Source organism: Elaeis guineensis, chromosome 3 (assembly GCF_000442705.2).
Source record: "Elaeis guineensis isolate ETL-2024a chromosome 3, EG11, whole genome shotgun sequence".
Classification (NCBI taxonomy): domain Eukaryota; kingdom Viridiplantae; phylum Streptophyta; class Magnoliopsida; order Arecales; family Arecaceae; genus Elaeis; species Elaeis guineensis.
The window spans coordinates 110735704-110759871 of NC_025995.2; the positions used below are offsets into that span (position 1 = coordinate 110735704).

Genomic DNA, 24168 nt, shown 5'->3' on the forward strand with positions numbered 1-24168 from the left:
CCTCCCCGTGGATGTAGGCCTTTTGTGCCGAACCACGTAAATCTTGGTTCTTTATCTTTGTTTATTTATGCCTGCAATGTGTTTGGTGAATTGTCTCAAAGAAATTAGATATTAGATCACAAGCCCAGATCGATCCAATCCGGTGCGCGTTGCTTCAACAATTGGTATTAGAGCTCTTGGATGGCTGGTGACAAGAAATCAAGTTTCTCAATGGCTAATGATCCGGTATCTGTCTCTCACTCCACCACTGTCAGGCATGAAGTGGCCGTCTTTGATGGCACGGGAGATTTTTCACTATGGAAGGTAAGGATGAAATATTTGTTAGTTAAAGAAGGTGTTGCAAAAGCCCTTAAGGGTATGGATTCAATTCCGGGAGATAATGAAGCTGTTAAAGAAGAGATTAACGAGAGAGCCCTAGGAACCTTGTTTTCAGGTTTAAGTGATAAAGTCCTTCGTAATGTTGTGGAACTAGATACAGCCAAAAGTGTATGGGAAAAACTAGACAGTTTATACATGGCAAAATCCCTGACTAATAGATTATATTTGAGGAGAAAATTACACACATTTCGTATGACAGAAGCAACTTCACTTAAAGATCACTTGGATGAGTATAATAAGCTCCTGCTTGATCTAGTAAATGTTGGTGTCGATGTAGATGAAGAAGATAAGGCTTTGATTCTAATTTACTCTTTGCCTAAGTCCTTTGAGCATATTACCACTACCATGCTTTATGGAAGAGAAACAATAAGTCTTGAAGAAGTAGAAGCTACTTTGTTATCCAATGAACTTAGATTAAAAGTACAGCTTCAGCATCAGGCTCAGACTCCAGCTCAAGGTCTTACTGTTAGAGATAGAGATGAACAGAAAAAAGGTGGATAAGGAAGAAGTAAGTCTAAAAACAGATCAAAGTCTAGGCCTAAAAGATCAGGTATCTGTCACTATTGCAAAAAGCCAGGTCACTGGAAATCTGAGTGTAGACTTCTATAATCTAAAAGAGAAAAGGAACAAAAGGATAAAGGAACAATCTCTGATACAGCATCAATTGCAATTTCTTCAGGAAGTCATAGCAGTATATCAGATGATGCAGTATTCACAGCTGCCTGCAGTGTTAGTCATGCTGACGCTTGGATAGTGGATTCTGGAGCATCTTTCCACATGATACCTCACAAGGAATGGTTCTCTTCCTTTAGATCCTGTGAAGGTGGTACTGTTCTTCTTGGAGATGATGGCATCTGTAATATAGAAGGTATTGGAACAATTCAAATTAAATCAAATTCAAATACCATGGTGATATTGGATGATGTTAAATATGTTCCTAAATTAAAAAAGAACCTTCTCTCAATACATGCCTTTGACAGAGCAGGATATGAGGGCAGATGGGGTAGAGGATCTATAACCATCAATAAAGGGGTATTAACTTTATTGAAAGGTAAATTAAGTGGCACCCTTTACTACCTGGATGGCAGTACAGTTGTTGGTCAGGCATCAGCAGTACAATCTTCTCTTGAGCAGTTGACACATTTGTGGCACCAGAGACTAGGACACATTTCAGACAGAGGTCTACAGGAGCTGAGCAGACGTGGTCTGCTAAGAGGTCAGAAGATTGGTGCATTTGGATTCTGTGAGCATTGCATATTTGGAAAACAACACAGAGTCAGCTTCACTACAGGCGTGCATAGGACAACTGGTATATTAGACTATATTCATTCTGACCTATGGGGATCTGTCCCAATTATATCCAAGGGTGGATCAAGATATATACTTACTTTTATTGATGATTACTCCCGAAAAGTCTGGATATACACCATTAAAAATAAGAGTGATGTATTTGAAACATTCAGATGGTGGAAGTCTATGGTCGAGAGGCAAACTGAAAGGAAGGTGAAAACTTTTCGGACTGATAATGGTTTAGAATTTTGTTCTATAGAATTTGATGACTTTTGCAAGTCAGAAGGCATTATTAGACATAGAACAACAGTGGGTACACCTCAACAGAATGGTGTGGCAGAACGCATGAACCGGACACTATTAGAGAGAGTCAGATCTATGCTATCTAGTTCAGGATTAAGTAGAGATTTTTGGACAGAGGCCGCTCACACAGCCTGCTATATTATAAACCGATCTCCAGCATCAGCATTAAGCATGAAGACTCCCGAAGAGATGTGGACAGGAAGACCTGCAGACTATTCAATACTCAGAATCTTTGGGTGCCCAGCTTATGCATATGTAAAAGATGGGAAGTTGAACCCTCGGGCTAAAAAGTGCATATTTATTGGATATGCATATGGGGTAAAGGGCTACAGATTATGGTGCACAGAGCCTGGATCTCAAAGATTTCTAGTCAGCAGAGATGTGACATTTCATGAGACAGCCACTGCTTCAAGGCAGCTACAGCCCAATTCTTCTCAAAGTGATCGGGATCTGGGTCAGCAGGATAGAAATGTTGTAGATATTGATCAGACTGTTAAATCACAACAACAACAGACAGATGCACAGATTCAGACTCAGGAGGAGGTGACATTACAAGATCATGATCAGATTGAGAGTATTGTCACTTGCAGACCTAAGCGTCAAATCAGAGCACCTCAAAGGTATGGTTTTGAGGATTCTGCTTGTGCTGAGTTAGTCTATTATGCTCTGAGTGTTGCAGACACCATTGGTGATGAGCCGACCACATATCAGGAGGCTATTAGCTGTTCACGAGCTGATAAATGGATCATGGCTATGGTTGAAGAACTTCAGTCTCTAGAAAAGAATCAGACTTGGGAGTTAGTTAAATTACCAAAAGGAGAGAAGGCAATTGGCTGCAAATGGATCTTCAAAAGAAAAGGAGCCACTCCTCAAGATTTTAGATATAAGACCAGGTTGGTAGCAAAGGAATACAGTCAACGAGAGGGTATTGATTACAATGAGGTATTTTCTCCTGTAGTCAAACACTCATCTATCCGTGTGTTACTTGCTTTTGTTGTTTCTCAAAATCTGGAGCTGGAACAACTAGATATTAAGACAGCATTTCTTCACGGTGATTTAGAGGAACAGATCTATATGCAACAACCACCTGATTTTAAGGTTCCAAATAAAGAAGATCATGTATGCTTACTCAAGAGATCATTATATGGTCTCAAGCAGTCTCCAAGACAGTGGTACCGCAAATTTGACAGATTTATGTTGACCATGGATACAGTAGATCTCCATATGACAGTTGTGTGTATCATCAGCAGCTTTCAGATGGGTCCTTTTGTTATTTGTTATTATATGTGGATGATATGCTAATTGCAGCCAAAGACATGACAATCATCCAGAAACTGAAAGCCGAGCTCAGTACTGCATTTGATATGAAGGACCTTGGACCGGCAAAGAAGATACTTGGGATGGAGATTATTCGTGACAGGCAGTCAGGTAGATTTTTCCTTACTCAGCATAGTTATATTGAAAAAGTCTTGGACAGATTTGGTATGTCTACAGTCAAGCCTGTCACTACCCCCTTTGCCAGTCATTTTAGACTTTCTTCCAGAGACTCTCCTCAGACTGAGGATGAGGAGAGATATATGTCTAGAGTGCCATATGCGAGCGCAGTTGGCAGCATCATGTACGCGATGGTCTGCACTCAACCTGATATTTCACAGGCAGTAAGCGTAGTAAGCAGATATATGGATAAACCTGGAAAGGCTCACTGGTCAGCTGTGAAATGGATACTTAGATATCTGAAAGGCACTTCTAAATTGGGATTGATATTCTCTACACAGAGTAATTGCATAGTTACAGGATTTTGTGATTCAGATTATGCTTGTGACTTGGACAGGAGAAGATCTTTGACTGGATATGTGTTTACTCTTTCTGGATGTGCAGTCAGTTGGAAGGCTACTTTGCAGTCTACAGTTGCTTTATCTACCACTGAAGCAGAATATATGGCATTGACAGAGGCAGCAAAGGAAGTCATTTGGTTAAAAGGGTTAGTACAGGATTTGGGTCTCAAACAGGATTGTTTAGACATTCATTGTGACAGTCAGAGTGCTTTGCACCTTGCCAGAGACCAGATGTATCATGAATGAACAAAACATGTAAATGTCAAATATCACTTCATCAGAGATCTGGTAGAGAAAGGTGATGTCAGACTTCAGAAAATATACACTGCCCATAATCCAGCTGACATGTTCACTAAACCAATCCCTGCAATTAAGTTCAGGAATTTCCTGAACTTGATTGGAATAAGCATCTGGTAATGCCCTGCGGGGCTTGTGGTGAGGAGGAGGTTATAAATTTTTCATCTGATATAAAAGGTACAATATTTGTCGCAAGGAGGAGGATTGTTATATTTGGCTCCAAATTATATTTCTTTATTTGACTCCTGTGACAGTTGGGAATACTACATCGGCTCAAACTCTATTTTTTGAGAAGGCTTTCTTCCTTTATAAGAAGGCCACTGGCATCCTTTCTTGGAGTACAGAGGTAAGAGCGGGCGGAGATTTTTCTAGGGCTTCTTGTGCGAGATTTTTTTTTCTTGCTTGTTCTTGTGCGCGGGTTCTGTTCTCGGGCCGATCTCTCACCCGTGCCTCTTGTGAGCGGGTCCTGTTCTCTGGCCGATCTCTAACCTGTGCCTCTTGTGCGCGGGTTCTGTTCTCTGGCCGATCTCTCTTGCTTGTGCTTCGGTGCTGGCCTGTTCTCTGGCCGATCTCTTGGCTGTGCCTCTTGTGCGGGTTGCTTTCTGGCTTTCTTCTGTTGGCCTTCGGTTGGTGATCTACCTGTCTTCTTCTTTCTCGATTTCACGGACACCTTGTGCTGCTACAGCTGGTAAGGAGGTATCATCTTGATTTTTTTGCCGAAGGTTGAGGAAGGCATCTTCATCTCAGGTATTGTTTTATCTTGATCTATTGCCGAGGCTGAGATTGGTTGATCCTATTGGATCTTGGTTGCCTTCTATTCGATATTTTGTTGCCTTCTTGTTGGTTTCGGAAAAAGGTATTTTATACCTCATATTGTACCTAAATTTCGGGACGGATATATAGTGGATTGCTCCTCCTCCCCGTGGATGTAGGCCTTTTGTGCCGAACCACGTAAATCTTGGTTCTTTGTCTTTGTTTATTTATGCCTGCAATGTGTTTGGTGAATTGTCTCAAAGAAATTAGATATTAGATCACAAGCCCAGATCGATCCAATCCGGTGCGCGTTGCTTCAACAGTACTGTTGTAACAATAATCGTGCATTAATCTGGTGCAAGGAATGGTAGTGTTACAAAATTATGAAGATATCCAAAGGGAATATTGTATGGTCTATTATCTCATTAACGGGAAGAACATAAATGCATTCTAGCTGAAAAGAAAAAGTACTCTTTGCCTTATATATATTTGACACTTAGAAGGGACTGATTACAGTTCTAGTCAATTCAGAAATTTTCATTATCATCCTTGTTGCCAGACAAGGTTATTGTTGTTACTAGGCAGTAAAGTAGGCTGCTGATTAGATTAGATACTGACTTTATTCATGCAAAAGCTATTTCTTAGCCTAGATTCAAACTCCTGATTTTCGGAAGTTCTGTGTTAAGACATAAAAATCCTTGCTAATATCCCTCTCCAAAATAAATAGAATAAATGTGTAAAAAAATATAATCAATATTTGTAGAGTATGCCTATGCAACCCTTCTTGACATCATGCTCCCCCATGCCTAGTCCTGGTCAAATCTGCTCTTTGTTAACTAGGAATGCCTCAACATCAGAGTTGTGGATGTCTGCTTGGTTCTCTTCTGTATTCAATATTTTCAGAAATTTATTTACAAACATATTTTTCCTTTCCATGCCTAGTTCATATGTTCTCTTTTATTATCATCTGATTCTTTCTGGATCCTTGTTTGATTGATTTATCAAATTTCTTTATCTGGATTTTTTCTCATCCTGTTATCTACTTGCCAACTATAAAATCAACTTTGCAAATACATATTTCGCATTAGCTTGTAATGCTTGGGAATTATTGTCTTTAACCAACATTTACATCTGTTATATGTCATAGCTTTTAGGTAGGAGCAATGGATTTCAGGTGGCGTCTACTCACCGACCATGTACCAAGGGGCTTTGGATGTGGAGTGCCCCGATAAAGCGAACTGCTCTTGATGGAAGTGAATACAATTTGTTGCTGCTGGATAGTGAAGGAGTTGATGCCTATGATCAAACGGTTAGAATTGATTCTTTTTAGTATTATCTTGTAGATGATTACATGTGTTCTTGGATTTTGTGTATGTAATTGGATGTTGTTTCCACACATGGACTCTGCAAATATCTTATTCATTCCAAAATGACACATCATTTTGTATTTCCTTTTTCGAAATTCTCCTTACATTTGGCATGTGGATTTTTAATTTGTGAACACGACTGCTGGATGTATATGCTATCACTGTTGCTTAATGTTTTAATGTTTGCTGCTTTAGTTGTTGGTTGAGGTCTTGGACCGGCACTGAAATGACATCATTTTCTCTTGACTTTCTCACTTCTATCAGCACATGTGTGCACACACACTCTGATCCTGTGATACACATAAGTATGCATTTTCTGTATGTATATGTAGTAAGTGTATATATTTGTAGTAAGAAGTTACTAACATTAACTATTGATTAATTTCTAATTTAATAGAAAATTAATATTCAATATTTATGTGAAAGTTATATACTGTCTGAATATATATAGATAATCAATCAAGATAAGTTCTCATTCTCATGAAGCACCAACCTATGCTGACCTGTCCGATATGCGGCAGTAAAGCTGGTGAATGATATGCATATTGCCTTGGTGGTAACTTTTGCAGCACCATAAGTATGACGTTGCAGGTTAAAGTACCCAGTGGATCTTATCTTTGATTAATTCTTTGTTTTATAATATGGAGGTTGAAATCTTGTATTACTGTGGTAGGATTCTTTTTTTATGATAGTGATTTTGGTCTCATCGCCTTCATTTAAGTTTTTCATCCTCTTTGACAGGGAACTTACAGCACTCAGATATTTTCCCTTGCTGTTCTGTTATCAAGCATGTTTATATATAACCAGGTAAAGATAACTTGTGAAAAAGATTCAAGTGGGACCTACTTGGCTTAACTGAAGCTGGAGGTTTTTTTTCTTTTTTTTTTTAAACTTCTCTTTCAATTCTTTTCTACTTCATGATGAAGCAACTAGGTTAGTTTTCCAACCAGGTGTTTGGTAATTACTTGCTTATCTGCCTTTTGATTTTTCTTGTCTTCTTCAGATGGGTGGTATAGATGAAGCTGCACTTGATCGTCTTTCTCTTGTTACTGAAATGACTAAGCATATTCGTGTTAGGGCGACTGGAGGAAGGTCCACAACAGCTGAGCTTGGGCAATTTTCACCAGTCTTTATTTGGCTGCTGAGGGTAATTGTATTTGATGTTTATCATATTAAGCTGACAGTTTCCATACTTGTTGAGATCAGTTTATTTCACAGGTTGCATGATTGTTTTCCTGTCCAATAAATGATGCATATTATTGTTTTCTGACTTGTAGGACTTCTATTTAGATTTAGTTGAGGATAACCGAAGAATTACTCCACGTGATTACCTAGAGTTAGCCTTGAGACCCATGCAAGGTGGAGGGAAAGATTTATCTGCAAGGAATGAGGTATCATGCATATGTCATTTTACATTCACTAAAATGTGCTGGGGTAGGCAAAATGATAGCCTGCCATTGGGTGTAGTTCTATATGCTATTCCATTCACTGCTTTCTTTTTGGAGTTGGTATGCTGATTCATTCTGTAAACACCATTTAATAGATACGGGAGTCCATTCGATCTCTTTTCCCTGATAGGGATTGTTTCACACTTGTGCGGCCATTGAATGATGAAAATGATCTCCAACGCCTTGATCAAATCCCTGTGAGTCTTATCTTTTGTTTTGCTTATGTTTTATTTTGTGTTCAATTGTAGATTTCCTGTCTCCAACCTTTATCATATTTTTGCTCTCTGCTCATTGTGCAGTTAACCAGATTAAGGCCAGAATTTAGATCCGGTCTAGATGCATTGACAAAGTTTGTATTTGAGCGAACTCGACCTAAACAAGTAGGGTCTACTGTTATGACTGGTCCAATTCTTGCTGGTATCGCACGGTCATTCTTGGATGCCATTAACAATGGAGCTGTGCCTACAATATCCTCCTCATGGCAGGTTTGTGTAATTGTTAGGGTTTTATTTTTTCTGTTTTCTGCTCTTTTTATGGTTTTTGTCATTATGTAATTCTATTTATATCAAATTTGGTCAAGGGGAATGGTTTACTGCTTTGCTCTTCTTCTTCTTCTTCTTTTTTGTGTGTGTGTTGGGCCGGGGGGGGGGGGTTGGTTGATACTTTCATTCTTTGCTGTTTGATTCTAAAACAAGAGTATAACTGTTCATAAGCGCATCTATTATTGCATATCTTGTTAGCTGAATCTTGATGCTTGCATACAAGTAATTAAGCATTAGGATTGTTCTTGAAGCAGCTAGGAGGTAACAATAGGATCAAAGCATTGCTTCGCCTGAACATCAATATGACCTCAAGAGATCTTCTTGGCAGTTATTTGGTCATTCCAAGAATATATGCATATTGAAAGTCTACATTGACTTAGGTGAACGCAGCCCCCTGTGCACTTCATGTAAGTTTTTGTGACTTGAAAACACAGCTGGGCCACATAATAGGCACCTGGATAGCTGCATAAAGTTAGGTTTCTGCGTAAGGGGGCAGGCAGATGCAAGTCAGTTTGGGCTGGTTGGGTCATACTGTTGGAGCACGATCCCGGCTCCTCCCACGGACCTTGGGTGCAGCGGAACCAGCAACGAACAAATCTGGAGACTTCCGAACTCGATCGAAGGCCCTTGACGAAATCAGCCTGGTTGCTGTCTTCTTCGTCAGCCTTTCGTTCCAGATGAAGAACGCCTCTGAGATCACCTCTAAAAAATCTAAGATCTGGTACCCAACCAGATCAGGCCTGGACCGAGGTCTTCCAATTCGTAGATCTCGAATCGGGACGTTCTAAATAGGGAAGAAGGTAGATAGAACCAGACCTTGTAGATCTGTCCTACTGCAGCCTTTCCTGTAGATCTATTGATGGAGATCTCACCCGCGCCTCAAACGACCTCAGATCAACTCCAGATCTGAGAGGAACTTGTACCAACCTCGTAGCAAGAGATTCCAAGTCCTGGGCCTGATGTTTGGGCGGCTGCAAGAGAGGGAGAGGCAATATGGTTGGCGGCACAAAGGGGGAGGGGCTAGCGCCTCCCCTATTTTTCCTGCCTTCTATGGACCTGGCGGCAAGAAACCCTAGGGTTTCTTGCTCCTGGGGCGTGGAGAATAGCTGAAGAGAGAGGGAGAAGAGAGAGAGAGACTTGGGAGAAAGAGTTTTCGTATTCCTTGGCTTAATCAAACCTATACAGTGCATGTATATATATAAATACAGGGTCAAGTGACCCAAACCCAAAACTCCCTTGACCAACTCTATGGGAGATTAGGTTAACCCAAGCTCATGTACACCCATGACTCGACCTAATCTCACCTATCCTGGACCCAGACCTGGCCCATAAAGAGTTGGTCCTTTGAGGCCCACATAACCTAGACCTCAAGAATCCGAAAGGCCCACAGCCTTTCAACCTAGGGCCCAACTAGCCCTAGAGCCTCCATGAAGCCCTCATGAATGATGGACCTCGGCCTTAGCCTTGGTCCCCTGGGCCTTGGGCACACCACCTGGATCACAACAATCTCCACCTTGGTGTCCCAAGGCCTCAACCAGCTCCACTCTGTCCATCAGCCAAATCAGCTCAACACATCTCTGAAAGCTGTCCCGTGGAAGTACCTTCGTAAGTGCATCAGCTGGGTTCTCTTTGGTGTGTACCTTTACCAGCTCCACCTCGCCATCCTCCACAAGCTCCCTGATCCGATGATACCGAATGTCGATGTGCTTTGTCCTTGCATGATAGACTGAGTTCTGTGCTAATAGAAGTGCACTCTGGCTGTCACAGTGCACTCTAATGGCCGCCTGAGTAAGGTCCATCTCCGTCAACAAATCCTTCAGTCAAATTGCCTCCTTAGCTGCTTCTGTCAGCCCGATGTACTCCGTCTCTGTAGTGGATAGGGCCGTGATAGGCTGCAGACTCGATCTCCAAGAAATAGGACCTCCATACAGGCTAAAGATGAAGCCTGTCGTAGACCTTCGGGTATCCACATCTTCACCGAAGTCTGCATCTACATAACCGTCAATCAGTCCCTGAGCCTCCTTGGACATGTCAGAGTATCCCACTGCACCTCCTCGCTGTCCGTAGCAGATGCCAACTCCAACTGAACCCGCCAGGTATCTGAATATCCACTTCAGAGCTCTCCAGTGCTCCTTGCCAGGCTGCGCTATGAACCTGCTAACCTGACTCACTGCATGAGCGATGTCTGGCCTACAACAAACCATCGCATACATCAAGCTCCCAACTCCTGAAGCATAAGGAACCGTCTCCATCTCCTGAGCCTCTACCTCAGTCTGTGGCGCCATGGTCTTCGAGAATCTGAAGTGACCGGCAAGTGGCAGCTCTGCCGGCTTTGCTCCCTTCATCCCGAACCTCTCTAAGACCTTCTGTATGTAGCCCCCCAGAGATAGATGCAGCACCCTCCGGGCTCGGTCTCTGAAAATCTCCATGCCTAGGATCTTCCTTGCAGGGCCCAAATCCTTCATCTCAAACTCCCGAGATAAGGATGCCTTTAGATCCTGCACAACCTTCCTACTCTTGCATGCTATAAGCATGTCATCCACATACAAGAGTAGGAACACCCTAGAACCATCCTCAAGAGACTGAACATAAACACAGAGATCAAACTCGCACCTGGAAAGTCCAATGCTGCGCACATAGGAGTCGAACCGCTTGTACCATTGCCTCAGCGACTGCTTCAGCCCGTACAGCGACTTCTGCAACAAACAAACCTTTCCCTCTGATCCTGGATCCCTGAAATCGGGTGGCTGCTTCATGTAAATCTTCTCCTCCAAATGCCCATGGAGGAACGCCGTCTTGACATCCATCTGCTCCAGCTCTAAATTCTGAGCTGCTACAATGCTCAGCAACACTCTGATGGAAGTATGTCTGACGACGGGAGAGAAGACCTCGCTGAAGTCGATGCCTTCCTTCTGGGAGTATCCCTTGGCCACTAACCTCGCCTTGAATCTGATACCTCCCTGCTCTGAAGGTCCTTCCTTGCGACTGTAGACCCATTTGCAGTCAATGGGCCTCTTTCCCTGTGGCAACTGCACCAATCGCCACGTCTGGTTCTGGTGGAGAGATTGCATCTCCTCGGACATCGTCTGGATCCACCGCTCTCTGTCCTGGCTCTCAATAGCCTCCTGATACGTATATGGATCTCCATTCGCTGTCACCAGGGCATATGACAGCGTCTCCTCGAAGCCATATCGGTCCGATTGCCTGATGGTCCTCTTGGGCTTGTGTAGGGCAACACCGATATCAGTCCTCGGTCCAGCTCGCTCCTGCTGGACCTCTCCGCCTCGATCATCCGTCCGAGTCTTCTCCACCTGTGGAGACACCTTAGGTAGGTTCTCCACCTGAATGTCATGTCCTCCCGTAGTACCTGCAAGAGGCAAAATCAAAGAGGTAAGCTGTCCAGCAGCGTCCTGCTGGACCTCCTCCTGCTCCTGCTGCTCCTCCATGCCTGCTCGCCTCCGTAGGATTGACTCATCAAAAATCACATCTCGACTAATGATGACCTTCTTTTCCAAGGGATCCCACAGCCTGTATCCCTTAACTCCTCGCGGATAGCCTAGAAACACCGTCTTGCGTGATCTGACGTCTAGCTTGCTCCGCTCACCAGCTCCAATGTGCACATAGGCCGTGCACCCAAATACCCGTAGATGGTCCAGTCCAACTGTCCTCCCAGACCACACCTCTTCTGGAAGCCTACCATCCAACCTGGTGTGAGGTGACCGATTGACCAAGTAACCCGCTGCGTCTACTGTGTCAACCCAGAACGTCTTTGGAAGCCCTGCCTGCAGCTTCATGCATCGTGCCTTTTCCAAAAGTGTTCTGTTCATCCTCTCGGCCATCCCATTCTGCTGTGGAGTCTCCTTAACTGAGAAGTGTCTCCTGATCCCACACTCCTCACAGTAATCCTGGAACTCTCTGCTGGTGTACTCCCCGTCATTGTCTGACCTCAGATACTTCACGCTCCTCCCCTGCTCCTTTTTCACCTCAGCTCTCCAGATTTTGAACTTGGTGAAGACCTCAGACTTCTCTCTCATGAAGTAAATCCAGAGTTTCCTTGAGAAATCATCAATCAGGGTCATGAAGTATCTGGCCCCATTCCTAGCTGAAACTGGGGCTGGTCCCCACACATCCGTGTGTACTAACTCCAGAGGAGCTGCACTGCGGGTTGTACTGATGTTGAACTGAACTCTCCTCTGCTTTCCCATCTGGCAAGGCTCACAGATCTCCCCTGTAGCACCATCCTCCAGATCAGAGATGAGTCCTCTCCTGCTCAACTCCCTCAGTCCCTTGTCACCCATGTGGCCTAGGCGGTAGTGCCACATCCTGTAAGCCCCCTGCTGGTCCTGTGCTGCAGCTGCTGCATCAGACTCTCCGGTCACCACAGATCCCTCCATGCGATAGAGGTTATTGTCCAACCTCCTGCCTCTCATTACCACATAGCTCCATTGGAGATGTTTAATACTCCGCTTCTAGTCCTACTGCTGAAGCTGTATCCACTGTGCTCCAAGTAGCCTAGTGACATCAGATTCTTTTCCAGCTCCGGGACGTGCTTTACATTTGTCAATGTCCTCACAATCCCATCAAACATCCTCACCCTGACTGTCCCTATCCCAGCCACCTTGCAAGGATGATTGTCGCCTAAAGTCACTGATCCCTCATCTGTCTTGGTGTATGTCGCAAACCAAGACCTGTGTGGTGTGTAGTGATGTGAGCACGCAGAGTCTAGTGTCCACTCCTCTGTGTAATGCCTGTGACCATCTGATACCACAAGTAGATCATCCTCCACCTGCTGCCCAGCAACTGCACTCACTGATTCTGAGCCACTTCTTTCTCCCTTCTTGCTCTTCCATAGTGGACATTCTCGCTTGAAGTGTCCGAACTCATTGCACTTGAAGCATTTCATCTCTTTCTTTCCCTTCCTGGACTTGGACCGCCCCCTGGACTTGCTTCTGCCTCTGCCTCTGCCTCTGCCTCTCCCCTACTGCCAAACCCTCCTGGGGAGCCCGATCTCTGGTCAACTTTTTTCTTTGCTCATTAGACCTCAGCACCGAGACTATGTCCTCATATTCCAGAGTCTCCTTGCCGTAGAGCAGTGTAGTCACCAAAGAGTCATATGATCCTGGCAGCGAACACAAAAGCAACTGAGACTTGTCCTCCTCATCCAGCTTCACCCTGATATTCATCAACTCCGTGCACAACTGGTCGAACCTCTGAATGTGGCCAATCACATCAGATCCCTCCTGCATCCGAAGATTGTACAACCTCTTCTTCAGCATTAGCTTGTTGCACATATTCTTCCCCATATATATGGTGTGCAACTTCGACCAAAGACCCTTCGGGGTCTTTTCTTCCAGCACCGAATACAATGCCGCATCCGCCAAACATCCTCTGATCACCGAGCATGCTTTCTTCTCCAACGATGTCCACTGTCTATCTGTCATTCCCTCAGGCTTCTCATCCAAAGTCTGCTTGCACCAGAAGATCCTCCACCCGGATTTTTCATATGGAAAAATTTTTCTTGCCATCAAACTTCTCGAAATCGACCTTCATATTGCTGCCCATGACTGGATACAAGCCAAACAAGCAATATAAAATCAAGAAGTGTAGAATATACCTTGATGGTACCTTGCTGAAAATTTTCAGCACTTGGGATCTTTAACTTCTCGTGCTTGGAACCGCTTCCTCACCACTGTGGCTCTGATACCAACTGTTGGAGCACGATTCCAGCTCCTCCCATGGACCTTGGGTGCAGCAGAACCAGCAACGAACAAATCTGGAGACTTCTGGACTCGATCGAAGGCCCTTGACGAAATCAGCTTGGTTGCTATCTTCTTCGTTAGCCTTTCGTTCCAGATGAAGAACGCCTCTAAGATCACCTCTAAAAAATCCAAGATCTGGTACCCAACCAGATCAGGCCTGGACCGAGGTCTTCCAATTCGTAGATCTCGAATCGGGGCATTCTAGATAGGGAAGAAGGTAGATAGAACCAGACCTTGCAGATCTGTCCTGCTGCAGCCTTTCCTGTAGATCTGTTAATGGAGATCTCACCCGCGCCTCAAACGATCTTAGATCAATTCCAGATCTGAGAGGAACTTGTATCAACCTCGTAGCAAGAGATTCCAAGTCCTGGACCTGATGTTTGGGTGGCTGCAAGAGAGGGAGAGGCAATATGGTTGGCGGCACAAAGGGGGAGGGGCTAGCGCCTCCCCTGCTTTTCCTGCCTTCTATGGACCTGGCAGCAAGAAACCCTAGGGTTTCTTGCTTCTGGGGCGTGGAGAATAGCTGAAGAGAGAGGGAGAAGAGAGAGAGACTTGGGAGAAAGAGTTTTCGTATTCCTTGGCTTAATCAAACCTATACAGTGCATGTATATATAAACACAGGGTCAAGTGATCCAAACCCAAAACTCTCTTGACCAACTCTATGGGAGATTAGGTTAACCCAAGCCCATGTACACCCATGACTCGACCTAATCTCACCTATCCTGGGCCCAGACCTGGTCCATAAAGAGTTGGTCCCTTGAGGCCCACATAACCTAGACCTCAAGAATCCGAAAGGCTCACAGCCTTTCAACCTAGGGTCCAACTAGCCCTAGAGCCTCCATGAAGCCCTCATGAATGATGGACCTTGGCCTTAGCCTTGGTCCCCTGGGCCCACCACCGGGATCACAACACATATAAGGTTCATTGTCAGAGGGTCTGGCTGTTTGTGAGGTTGGTGCAGGTTGTAAAGCCCTTCGGCTTTTTTCAAATGTTCAGGGTCAATCTTGATTGAGATCAAGCACCGGAAAGGAGGATCAGGGCCTGGTTGATGGTGGGTGGTCTTCAACAACACAAGGAGTTGGTGCCACACAGCAGGAAATGGCTGTGTTTTTACTCCTGGCCTCAGTTTTTTCCTTTACTAGTCTACCTTGTCTACCACGTTTCCTGTTTCCTCTTTTCCTCTTCTTGACCTCCTCTCCTTCCTCTACCTCGATTTTTATATCTCATGCTTAATATTTTGTTTTCCCTTGTTTCTTACAGACTAATTGCCTGGTGCTTGTGTAGCATTTAGGCACTATGCAATCTTTCAGCGGCTTGTGAACTGTGGCCAAGAACTTTGATTGGGGAAGTTATTAAATGTATTGCTTGTAAATTAGCAGTTTTGCCCCCACATGTTGACTTTTTGAAGTCATGAAGAAATAAACTTGTCCATGATCTTACCGTAAACTGCTAACACTTGTGTGATTTCCATCTCATGGATCCAAGGACAATCCATCAATTTTTGGTAAGAGATGGCCTAAAGGACCAATTGGCAAGTTGAGAAGCCTGCCTTATTGGTTGAAGTTCAAGATGACATAAGTAGGTTGCTTTTCTTCAATATTCCTTTGTTCTTGGAAGAATTGTGGGGCTTGTTATAAGGATTAGCATTCAAGCCTGAGGCATGATGCTTAGGATGAAGAGCCAAAAATTTCATTGTCATTTATTACTAATGGTAATATAAGCATCTGAACTACTGATTTCCTTTGTGATCTGGAAGAAAATTAAACCACAAAAGTTTCTGTATGCTGCTATATGATTTCTGAGAGAGAGAAGGATTCCCCAATTGGGTTCATTTCTCACCAAACCAACTATTCAATGACTCCAGGAACCAATTCGCGAGCAAGGGTTCTTGGCTGTGATTCCCCAGGGGCCACCCAGTGGCAGCAGAAATTGAACTCGGCTGGGCTCTGCGTGATTTGCATTTATTGTTAAGAGAGAGAGCTTCTCATTCTCTTATAGAAGCCCATGTCCACGTGGATAAAGTCCAATGAAGCTGCATGGAGCACTAAGCATTAGGGTCATGAGGGTGACTCCACTTGGCTGACTATGAAGTGCAACATTGTTAGTCTCTTCCTCACTAGTTGCGCCACCCTGAATGTGGCTTCCATCCTCAACTTTATAGTTGTAGTTAACGTTTTGATTCCTTTTGATTCAAGCAAAGTTTTATCATGTACTTGGATATCGTCCAATTGTTGAAATTCATTTTGCTGTCATCTGCCCTTGACATACCTTGTCTCTTCTGATTTAGGCAAAAAAAATAAATGTTCTAACCCAGATATTGTTGCTTATACCACTTGTGCATTCATCCATGATGAGGAGTCAGGTTTTTCTCAGTAATTAACTCATCATATATTCTTAAAAGAGCAAGTAGAAACAAACCCCTTTGTTACACTTCTTCCTTGACAAATTAGAAGTTGAAATTTGTAATTGTCCACTTGACATACAAGAGGTTCATTTTACATGCTTTGGCCTCATCTTTTTTTTTTTTTTTAAAAAAAAAAGAAAAGATAATTGTATTTAGTGTTTACCTGTTTAATGTAGCACAGCAATTGTGATTTGGTATCTGGATTGACAAAATCCCAGGTTTCATGCTTGCCATAGGATGTAGCTCTCTAAGGGCATTCGACTTAACAATTAACATCATATCATTTATCTGTCCTTGTATAAATGGTTGCACAATTCTTGCACATTGCAAACTATCACTGCATAATAAATTATCGAGCTGTTTGTCTTTAATTCTTTCATGCTAGTATAATTTGAAGATGCCAACATTAATGCATATGTGTGCAAGTTCGTGTTCTTGTGTACGTACATACACACGTAACATACATACATACATACGTACGTACGTACGTTACGTGTGTGTGTGTATATATATATATATATATATGTATGTTACGTGTGTATGTATATATATATATATATATATATGTATATATATATAGATACACGTATATTTTTTTTGTATGCATGTACCTATGTATGTACATATTGATGTCCATAGTTGTGACCAAAAGTTTTTATTGGAGCCCTTATGAAAGGACTTGTGAAGCTCCTTTTGTGTATAGCCTTTGGTGTTTCCTTGACCAAAAAGGTAGACATGCTTTTTGATGTTAATCCATTCATGAAGTTCTCATAGTATTGATAGAGAAGGCTATATCAATGCTTTGCACGTGAGAACTCTACTGGCTACCTGTTCTTCTGTTTTTTGAGGAAATTCTAGTTTTGAGTGCAGAAAAAAGTGCACAAAAGTGAGTTAAGCTATCTGATATCATAGTAGCTTATATGGCAACATTCATGCCCTTAGTTTTATTTTTTTCTATATTTTCTTGTGTTATGATGTTAAAGCTGTGCTTCTCACCAAGGCAGACCTGATGTCCAAAATGAGAAACTAATAGGTAATCAAATGATATGAGCATACATGCACTGCATTGTTTGAAGCTTATCCATTTATGATATATTTCAGAGTGTCGAAGAGGCGGAATGTCGTAGGGCATATGATTCTGCTGCTGAGGTTTACATGTCATCTTTTGATCGCGCTAGACCAGCTGAGGAGGTAAATTGACATCGTACCAGATAGTTATTGATTTGGTGGTGGACATTAGTCATTACTAACTTTATATGTTTTAGGCTTTCTTAAGAGAAGCGCATGAAGATGCAGTTCAAAAATCACTCGCTGTATTTAATGACAGTGCTGTGGGATCTGGCTCAGCACGTATGAACTATGAAAAGCTTCTTCACAATTTCTTCAGAAAGGCATATGAGGTATGGTATAACCCTGTTCTTTGGCCATCATAATAATCTGTTTCATCTGTTCACTTCCTGCACTGCAAACAAACTATGATGGAAATTTGTCTCTACTTAGATCTTTGCAGTATGTTCTTGTTGACATCTTTCACCTACCAACTTATTTCTTTAACTCAAGCTAGAATAAAATGGGAAGAATCCTCTTTATGGTCTCATTTTGTTGGCACATATGTGGAACTACTTCTGTAATCTTTCTGTTTCAAGATCTGAGGAACAAGGGGCTTGACATTTTTAGCTTAACCTTGATTGTGTTCCTGAAATTGCCTGGATTTCTGGTTTAGGTGAAGCACATGTTGGTATCTTTTATTTTTACCAGAAAATATATTCCAGCTATATTATGTCAGCACATTTGGCTCCATCTACTATAAGCATTTTATGCTTGTGGTCAAGATTTGAAATGCTGATACTGTATCCCATATTGTTTCTTCAGCAGAATGGTACAGTATCGGCATGATACCGGTACTGATAGTTTGTAACGTAACCGACAACTTTCAGAAAATGGCAAAACTATCAGTACCAATCAGGATAGTCAGTGTGGTCCCCTGCCAATGATATGCATTGATACGGCTAGTACGTACTAGTACAGCTGTTTCGACGTCCCACGACCATAGTGGTGCCTGTTTTCCACTGGAACGGTGTGGTAGTCATACCATTCCTATACCATCCTGTTCTGGTGGTTTTTGAAACCATACTTGTGATGATATAATCTGCAAGGTTATAGTAGTAAAATTTTACACTTTTTTCTGCAATTAGTGTCTTTTTTATATTCCCTTTGAAGTTTGAGTCATAATCTTCACTTTAATGTTGTATAAATTCTAGTGTTTTATCTATCTTGCATTGCTCTGTGTAGTTCTGACAGATATTCTCTATCTTTGATGTAGGAGAAAAGCTCAATTTAACGCTTCACATTTGAAACATTTAAATTGTTGCCTATATGAAATCTTGCATGTTTGGATTTTTAAAGAGCCACAATGTATTAAATGCTTCCACATATATTAGGTTGTCTTGGGGCTGTTGGTCATCTTGCTTGTTTTATTTCAAGTGTTTTTAGTAGCCCACATCTTCTTCCCCTTCTTTTTGGCTCTTGTATATGCTGCTCACAATCTATCAAATAACCTTCTTTGATGCCCGACTTGGTGACCTAAACCATGATCCAGTTGGTGAGACAAGTCCACCGTTTTGTTTCACCCTATAGCAGGATCTTATGACCATATTTATGTCTTCAGACTGGACTGCAATAGTTAGAGGTGGCTGCTAATGTAACCATTGATTCTTTGGAATAGTTTCTTGAAGTTGATGCGCTGCACAGACACACACAGTATATAGACAAATACATAGTCATCACAGCACACAACACCCACATGACACACTTGCACCCATCCACTTTCATATACAGAACACAAACAGTCATAAACATGAACCTTTTCCGTGTGCTGGCCCCTTAACAATGTGTGCTTTTTGAGCACCTCGATGAAGATGTCTTTGCATCGTGGAAGGCAAGGCATCAAAGTTGTGCCTTGGGTGCACCTTGCAGCATGCTTTGGACAGCACTAATCTTCATTGATTGATTGATTCATTCTACAATAATAATAATCTAATATTCACTTAAACCTGTCTGATACACCTAGGTTAATAAATGAATAAGGGATGAAAAAAAATAATGGGATAAGGTGCATAGCTGAATCTTATTTCTGCAGAATTTAATTGGGAACCACATGATCTGGTCAGGCAATACAAGTTGATTCTACTTGGCTATGCACTGAGAGCATCCAATAATATAGATTTGGGTTTTGGTTAGAACTTCAAGGTAACTCCCATGATGTCACTGATTTAAGCACCTATCTTTATTTCTAATTCTTTTGGACTTGCCATAATCCAACTAGAACTTAAGCTAATAAACACATAACTTGTTATTGTTGCTGAAAGACAGCCATCCAGATATCTGCAGAAACCTCCTAAATTAGTTGGTACAACTTTTGCTTTGTGTCCCAAAGAAGAGATTTTCCAGCTTACTGAAAACTTTGCCAATTAATCTTACAAATTTTTGCCAAAAGCTCTTTTCAGTGATTTTCCTTTGACTTCTTATAATGACATGCTTTTGTGTACTTTTCATGTATTTTCAAGTAATTAACTTAATTTTATTTTCCTATATATCATATTTTACAATTATTTCTTTGTTTTTTTTGTTAAAAAAAAAAAAATAACATTCCCAACTTCCTGAGCTTTTGATGAATTTCATTTTTTGGCATTTGGCAAATTAACCTGAAATTCCGACTTTGTATGGTCTACATAAATTGAAATGTTGTATATTTTACATGTCCATTGTTAGTTTTGGGAATAGTCTCTGTAGTTCTGGGAGGTAAGCTCATATTTGTGTATATATGGTGCTCTTAACTGTGATTGTAATGGATACTGAATAATCTCTATATTGAGATCTGAACTTTCTTGGTTGCTTCATGCAAAAATAAAGTCTAGTAGGGTTTTGTAATTAACTACAGATCATTATGAATATTTTTGGTGTACTTCCAATTCTTTAATTAAATGTCTTTATATGACTTCAATCCTTTTGGTGGTGCAACTCCATCAAGTTAGCTTAATATAACCTGGATGACGATTGAGTATATTCAGTAAGAGTAATATGCCTCCTATCATCCATCAATTTCTTTGTTCCATGTTACTGTTTTTTTGTTTAATGCAGCAACTTTATTCGTTTTGTTCTTATCGGTCCTTTTTCTGTTATTTCTTGTATGCTTGTGAGGCAGGGGCACATACACATTGCTAGGCATGTAAAATGTGTGTGTATCTATATGTATCTATATATGTTTTGGGATAAGCTTGGAGCTCAAAATTTTTAGTTGGCCTGCTCTCTCCCTTCTACTTTCCTAAATTGACATTAATGTGTGCCATATGATCTCTTGGCTATTTGCCCATTTCTGCAAGTCAACATTTTTTTCATCTCTTCACCTCACAAAAAATTGACAACCATTCAGCTGCCTCAAATGACCCCCATTTTTTGACACCTACAAGCATTGTTCTTCATAAAATTAAGCTCACCACTATTGTTGTCATTGTCTCCCAAGAAACGTCACCTGCAAAAAAGAAAAGTATAACGATTTGATTTCTGAACTTGTATTGATGATATTGCTGCCCTCTTTTTCTTGTCTTTAGGATGACCATAAATTCTACTCATGGTATGGGAACATAACAGAACACTTATCTAGTCCTTTTGAATTCATGAGTAGACCGATTCACTTATGTTGATGTGATGTCATTATCTAATTCAAGGAGTATATCGGATCAATTTTGATGGAGTGAGATCAACCTGAAAATCTTAAATCATGGCACGACAAATCTAGGGGTTTGCGGGTCATTAGATATGCTATTACTATCAGCATTTACTTTCTTGCCTTTGGCTCTGGCAACAACCTGTGGAAGCTCAAAGATATGGAGATCATTGTGGACATTGATACCACACTGTTCCTAAATTAATTGGTCCCACCAATTGTTGAATTAATCAGAACCATAGCTGACTGCCAGATGATTCTAAACAAGAATTGGAGTGCTACTACAAGTTTTCCTAAGGTCAATTAGGTTACTGATTGATCATCAGGACTTGTAACACTCAATTTTTTCCTTTGTACTGGTGTCATCAGTTTGTGACTACAAGGTCATGCATCCATATGAATGATCTAGTTCTGCTTCTAGGGATTTTGTTGTATATTTCTCATTGTTGTTCTGATGCTAATGCAGGACTACAAAAGGAATGCCTTTCTGGAGGCTCATTTGCGATGTTCAAACACCATACAGAGCATGGAAAAGAAGCTACGAGCAGCTTGTCATGTACCAAATGTGGAACTCGATAGTGTGATTCAGGTAATAACAGTTTTATTGTGGCAGCACGCATCTGCTTGAATATGCATCTGCCTATATGTACATATTATTCACATAAATATTTATGACAAAGCTCCAGCATGGAATAGGCGTTCTTGTTATCATAGAACATTACAAGACATTGCACTATGATTATTTAAGGAATAGTGTGCAATGTTTTCAGTTTACGTAATTATAGATACGGGTTGGGTTGGTCTGGAACACCCTATGCAAATTCATGGTATGCTGTTGGCTTGCTAGACCCTGAACTTGTTGGTACAGAAAGATACTGCAAACACTGATAATATGTATTAAATGGGATGCTGCAAAGCCCATTTCTTTTGATCCTGAGATTTTTAATACCTTGTTGTTCTGTAGAAGGTTCCTTTTACATGTTCTGTCAAATGCATTTGGCTTTAACCATATTCATAACCATCAGGCCTTACCCCAGCTTTTTTGGCTCTCTTTTTTACATCCTTTTTCACCAGCCTTTCCTGTTAAAAGCTGTGAATATTTACATGAACTTCTGCAAACCTTTTCTTGAATATTCAACCCATGGTATCCCTCCTCTTCTGTAATCCTCAAACACTTTCTAGATCTCTCTTCATCAGTGTCTTTTCTTTGTTTCATATGTTTTACCTAGATTGGTGGTGATTTGTCAATTTTTGTGCTGGTCTTCCATGGATGTCTCTCGCATTTCCTGGAAACTCCATTGGACCTCTTTTGATGGTATTACTATGTCAGTTTTGACATTGCTTATTGTGTGTCACAATGGTACCATCTAGGCCAATGTTTGGAAATATGAAGACATTTGGATAAAAAATTGTGTCCAATACGTGATTAAGATACAATAGCGTAAAACTACCAATTAATCTCAGTATTTTTCAGTTACAAATATCTTTCTTCTTAATATGTCCATGCCTTTTCTTCCAAACTTTTTAGACATAACTACTCTGTTGAATCATGTGACTAAAAACTTGATGTCTGCTTTATGTTATACTTCAGCTTCAGGTGTATTAGTGAATTCTTTGGCTCAGTGTAACACTAATTTGGTGTCTATCATCATGTGTCCAATACCATAGCGCATGTAGACACCCACACGTGACTAGTTCATTCGCTTTAGTGTCCATTTTGGAGTTATATATACTTCACTCTTGGCTTTTTAATCATGTGAGTATTCCCAAGCTCCACATGGTCAGAATTGCTGGCTTCATTGATGGATGGTTGCATCATGCAATTGTCCAATGAATTATGCTGTGTGTGATTGAAAGATTATGATATAGCTTTATCTTTGCAGGTTCTGGAAGGTCTGCTTTCAGAGTATGAGTCATCTTCTCATGGTCCAGGCAAATGGAAAATGTTGGCTGCCTTTTTGCGACAGTGGTATGGCTCCGCCCTTTTGTTTTGCAATTATGTTGGCTGAAGGAAGTTACTGTTGATTGGGAAAGATGGGACTACTGTATTTGCATGTTGAACTTATAAACCTGACACTGATCTGATGGTTTCATAGTTTTAATTTAATACGTTTGCATTGCCAGATGGCTCATGGACTTTGGATTTCTCAAGTTTTAATTAATCTTATATACGCTCAATAATTTTATTGAACTTTTAAGTTTTACTAGCTGTTATTCTAATTGTGTTTTGTAGTTTGGAGGGGCCCATATTGGATCTCTTCAAAAAGCAATTAGATCAAACTGAATCTGAACGGAGTGCCCTCACATTGAAATGCCGGTCAAACGAAGACAAACTGGGGCTGCTTAAGAAACAACTTGAGGTGAATGAAAAGCATAGGGCTGAATATTTGAAGCGATACGAGGAAGCTATCAGTGATAAGCAAAAATTTTCTGAGGAGTACAACAGTCGTATTGCAAATTTGCTGAGCAAATGCAGCACATTGGAGGAGCGTTGTATGAGTATCGAAAAAGATCTTGATCTTGCAAGACAGGAATCTGCTGATTGGAAAATTAAGTATGACCAAAGCAGTTTAGAGCTGAAGGCCGAGGAAGATAGGTTTAGAGCTAAATTTTCAGCTCTGGAGTCAAGGTTAGGTGCTGCTGAAGGAAGATTGGCTGCTGCTCGTGAACAGGCAGAATCTGCTCAGGAAGAGGCATCAGAGTGGAAGCGGAAGTATGCTGTTGCTGCTGGAGAAGCCAAAACTGCCTTGGAGAGAGCAGCATTAGTGCAGGAGCGCACTAATAAAAAAGCACAAGAAAGGGAAGATGCCTTAAGGGCAGAATTCTCGGTCCAGTTGGTGGAAAAGGTCAGTCATTGTTTCTTTGCCTTTCATCCATCGTAATAATATGTTCAATCCTTATATGTTGTTGTTGATGATAGGAAGAGGAAATCAAGAACTTAAATGCCAAGCTTGACTCTACTGAGAACCATGCGACTATTTTTGTTGCGCAGCTGGAGGTAAAATTTAGATCTTCAGGGAACATTTGCTTCTTCTTTCATTTTTCTTTTAAATGAAATCTGTGTTT

The 24168-nt window shown here is 41.4% G+C and overlaps 1 protein-coding gene across 1 annotated transcript in view; it reads left to right on the forward strand.

The window, feature by feature from the left end:
- The window catches only part of LOC105040953 (uncharacterized), a 29291-nt gene that overhangs the window by 3428 nt on the left and 1695 nt on the right, over positions 1-24168 (forward strand). Inside the window, exons 2-13 of the mRNA XM_010917720.4 lie at positions 6004-6165; positions 6965-7030; positions 7227-7370; positions 7501-7614; positions 7767-7868; positions 7971-8156; positions 17478-17567; positions 17642-17776; positions 21569-21691; positions 22986-23071; positions 23336-23948; positions 24023-24100. Of these exons, the coding sequence (XP_010916022.1) occupies positions 6004-6165; positions 6965-7030; positions 7227-7370; positions 7501-7614; positions 7767-7868; positions 7971-8156; positions 17478-17567; positions 17642-17776; positions 21569-21691; positions 22986-23071; positions 23336-23948; positions 24023-24100 (1899 nt within the window). The remainder of the gene's footprint in view (positions 1-6003; positions 6166-6964; positions 7031-7226; positions 7371-7500; positions 7615-7766; positions 7869-7970; positions 8157-17477; positions 17568-17641; positions 17777-21568; positions 21692-22985; positions 23072-23335; positions 23949-24022; positions 24101-24168) is intronic.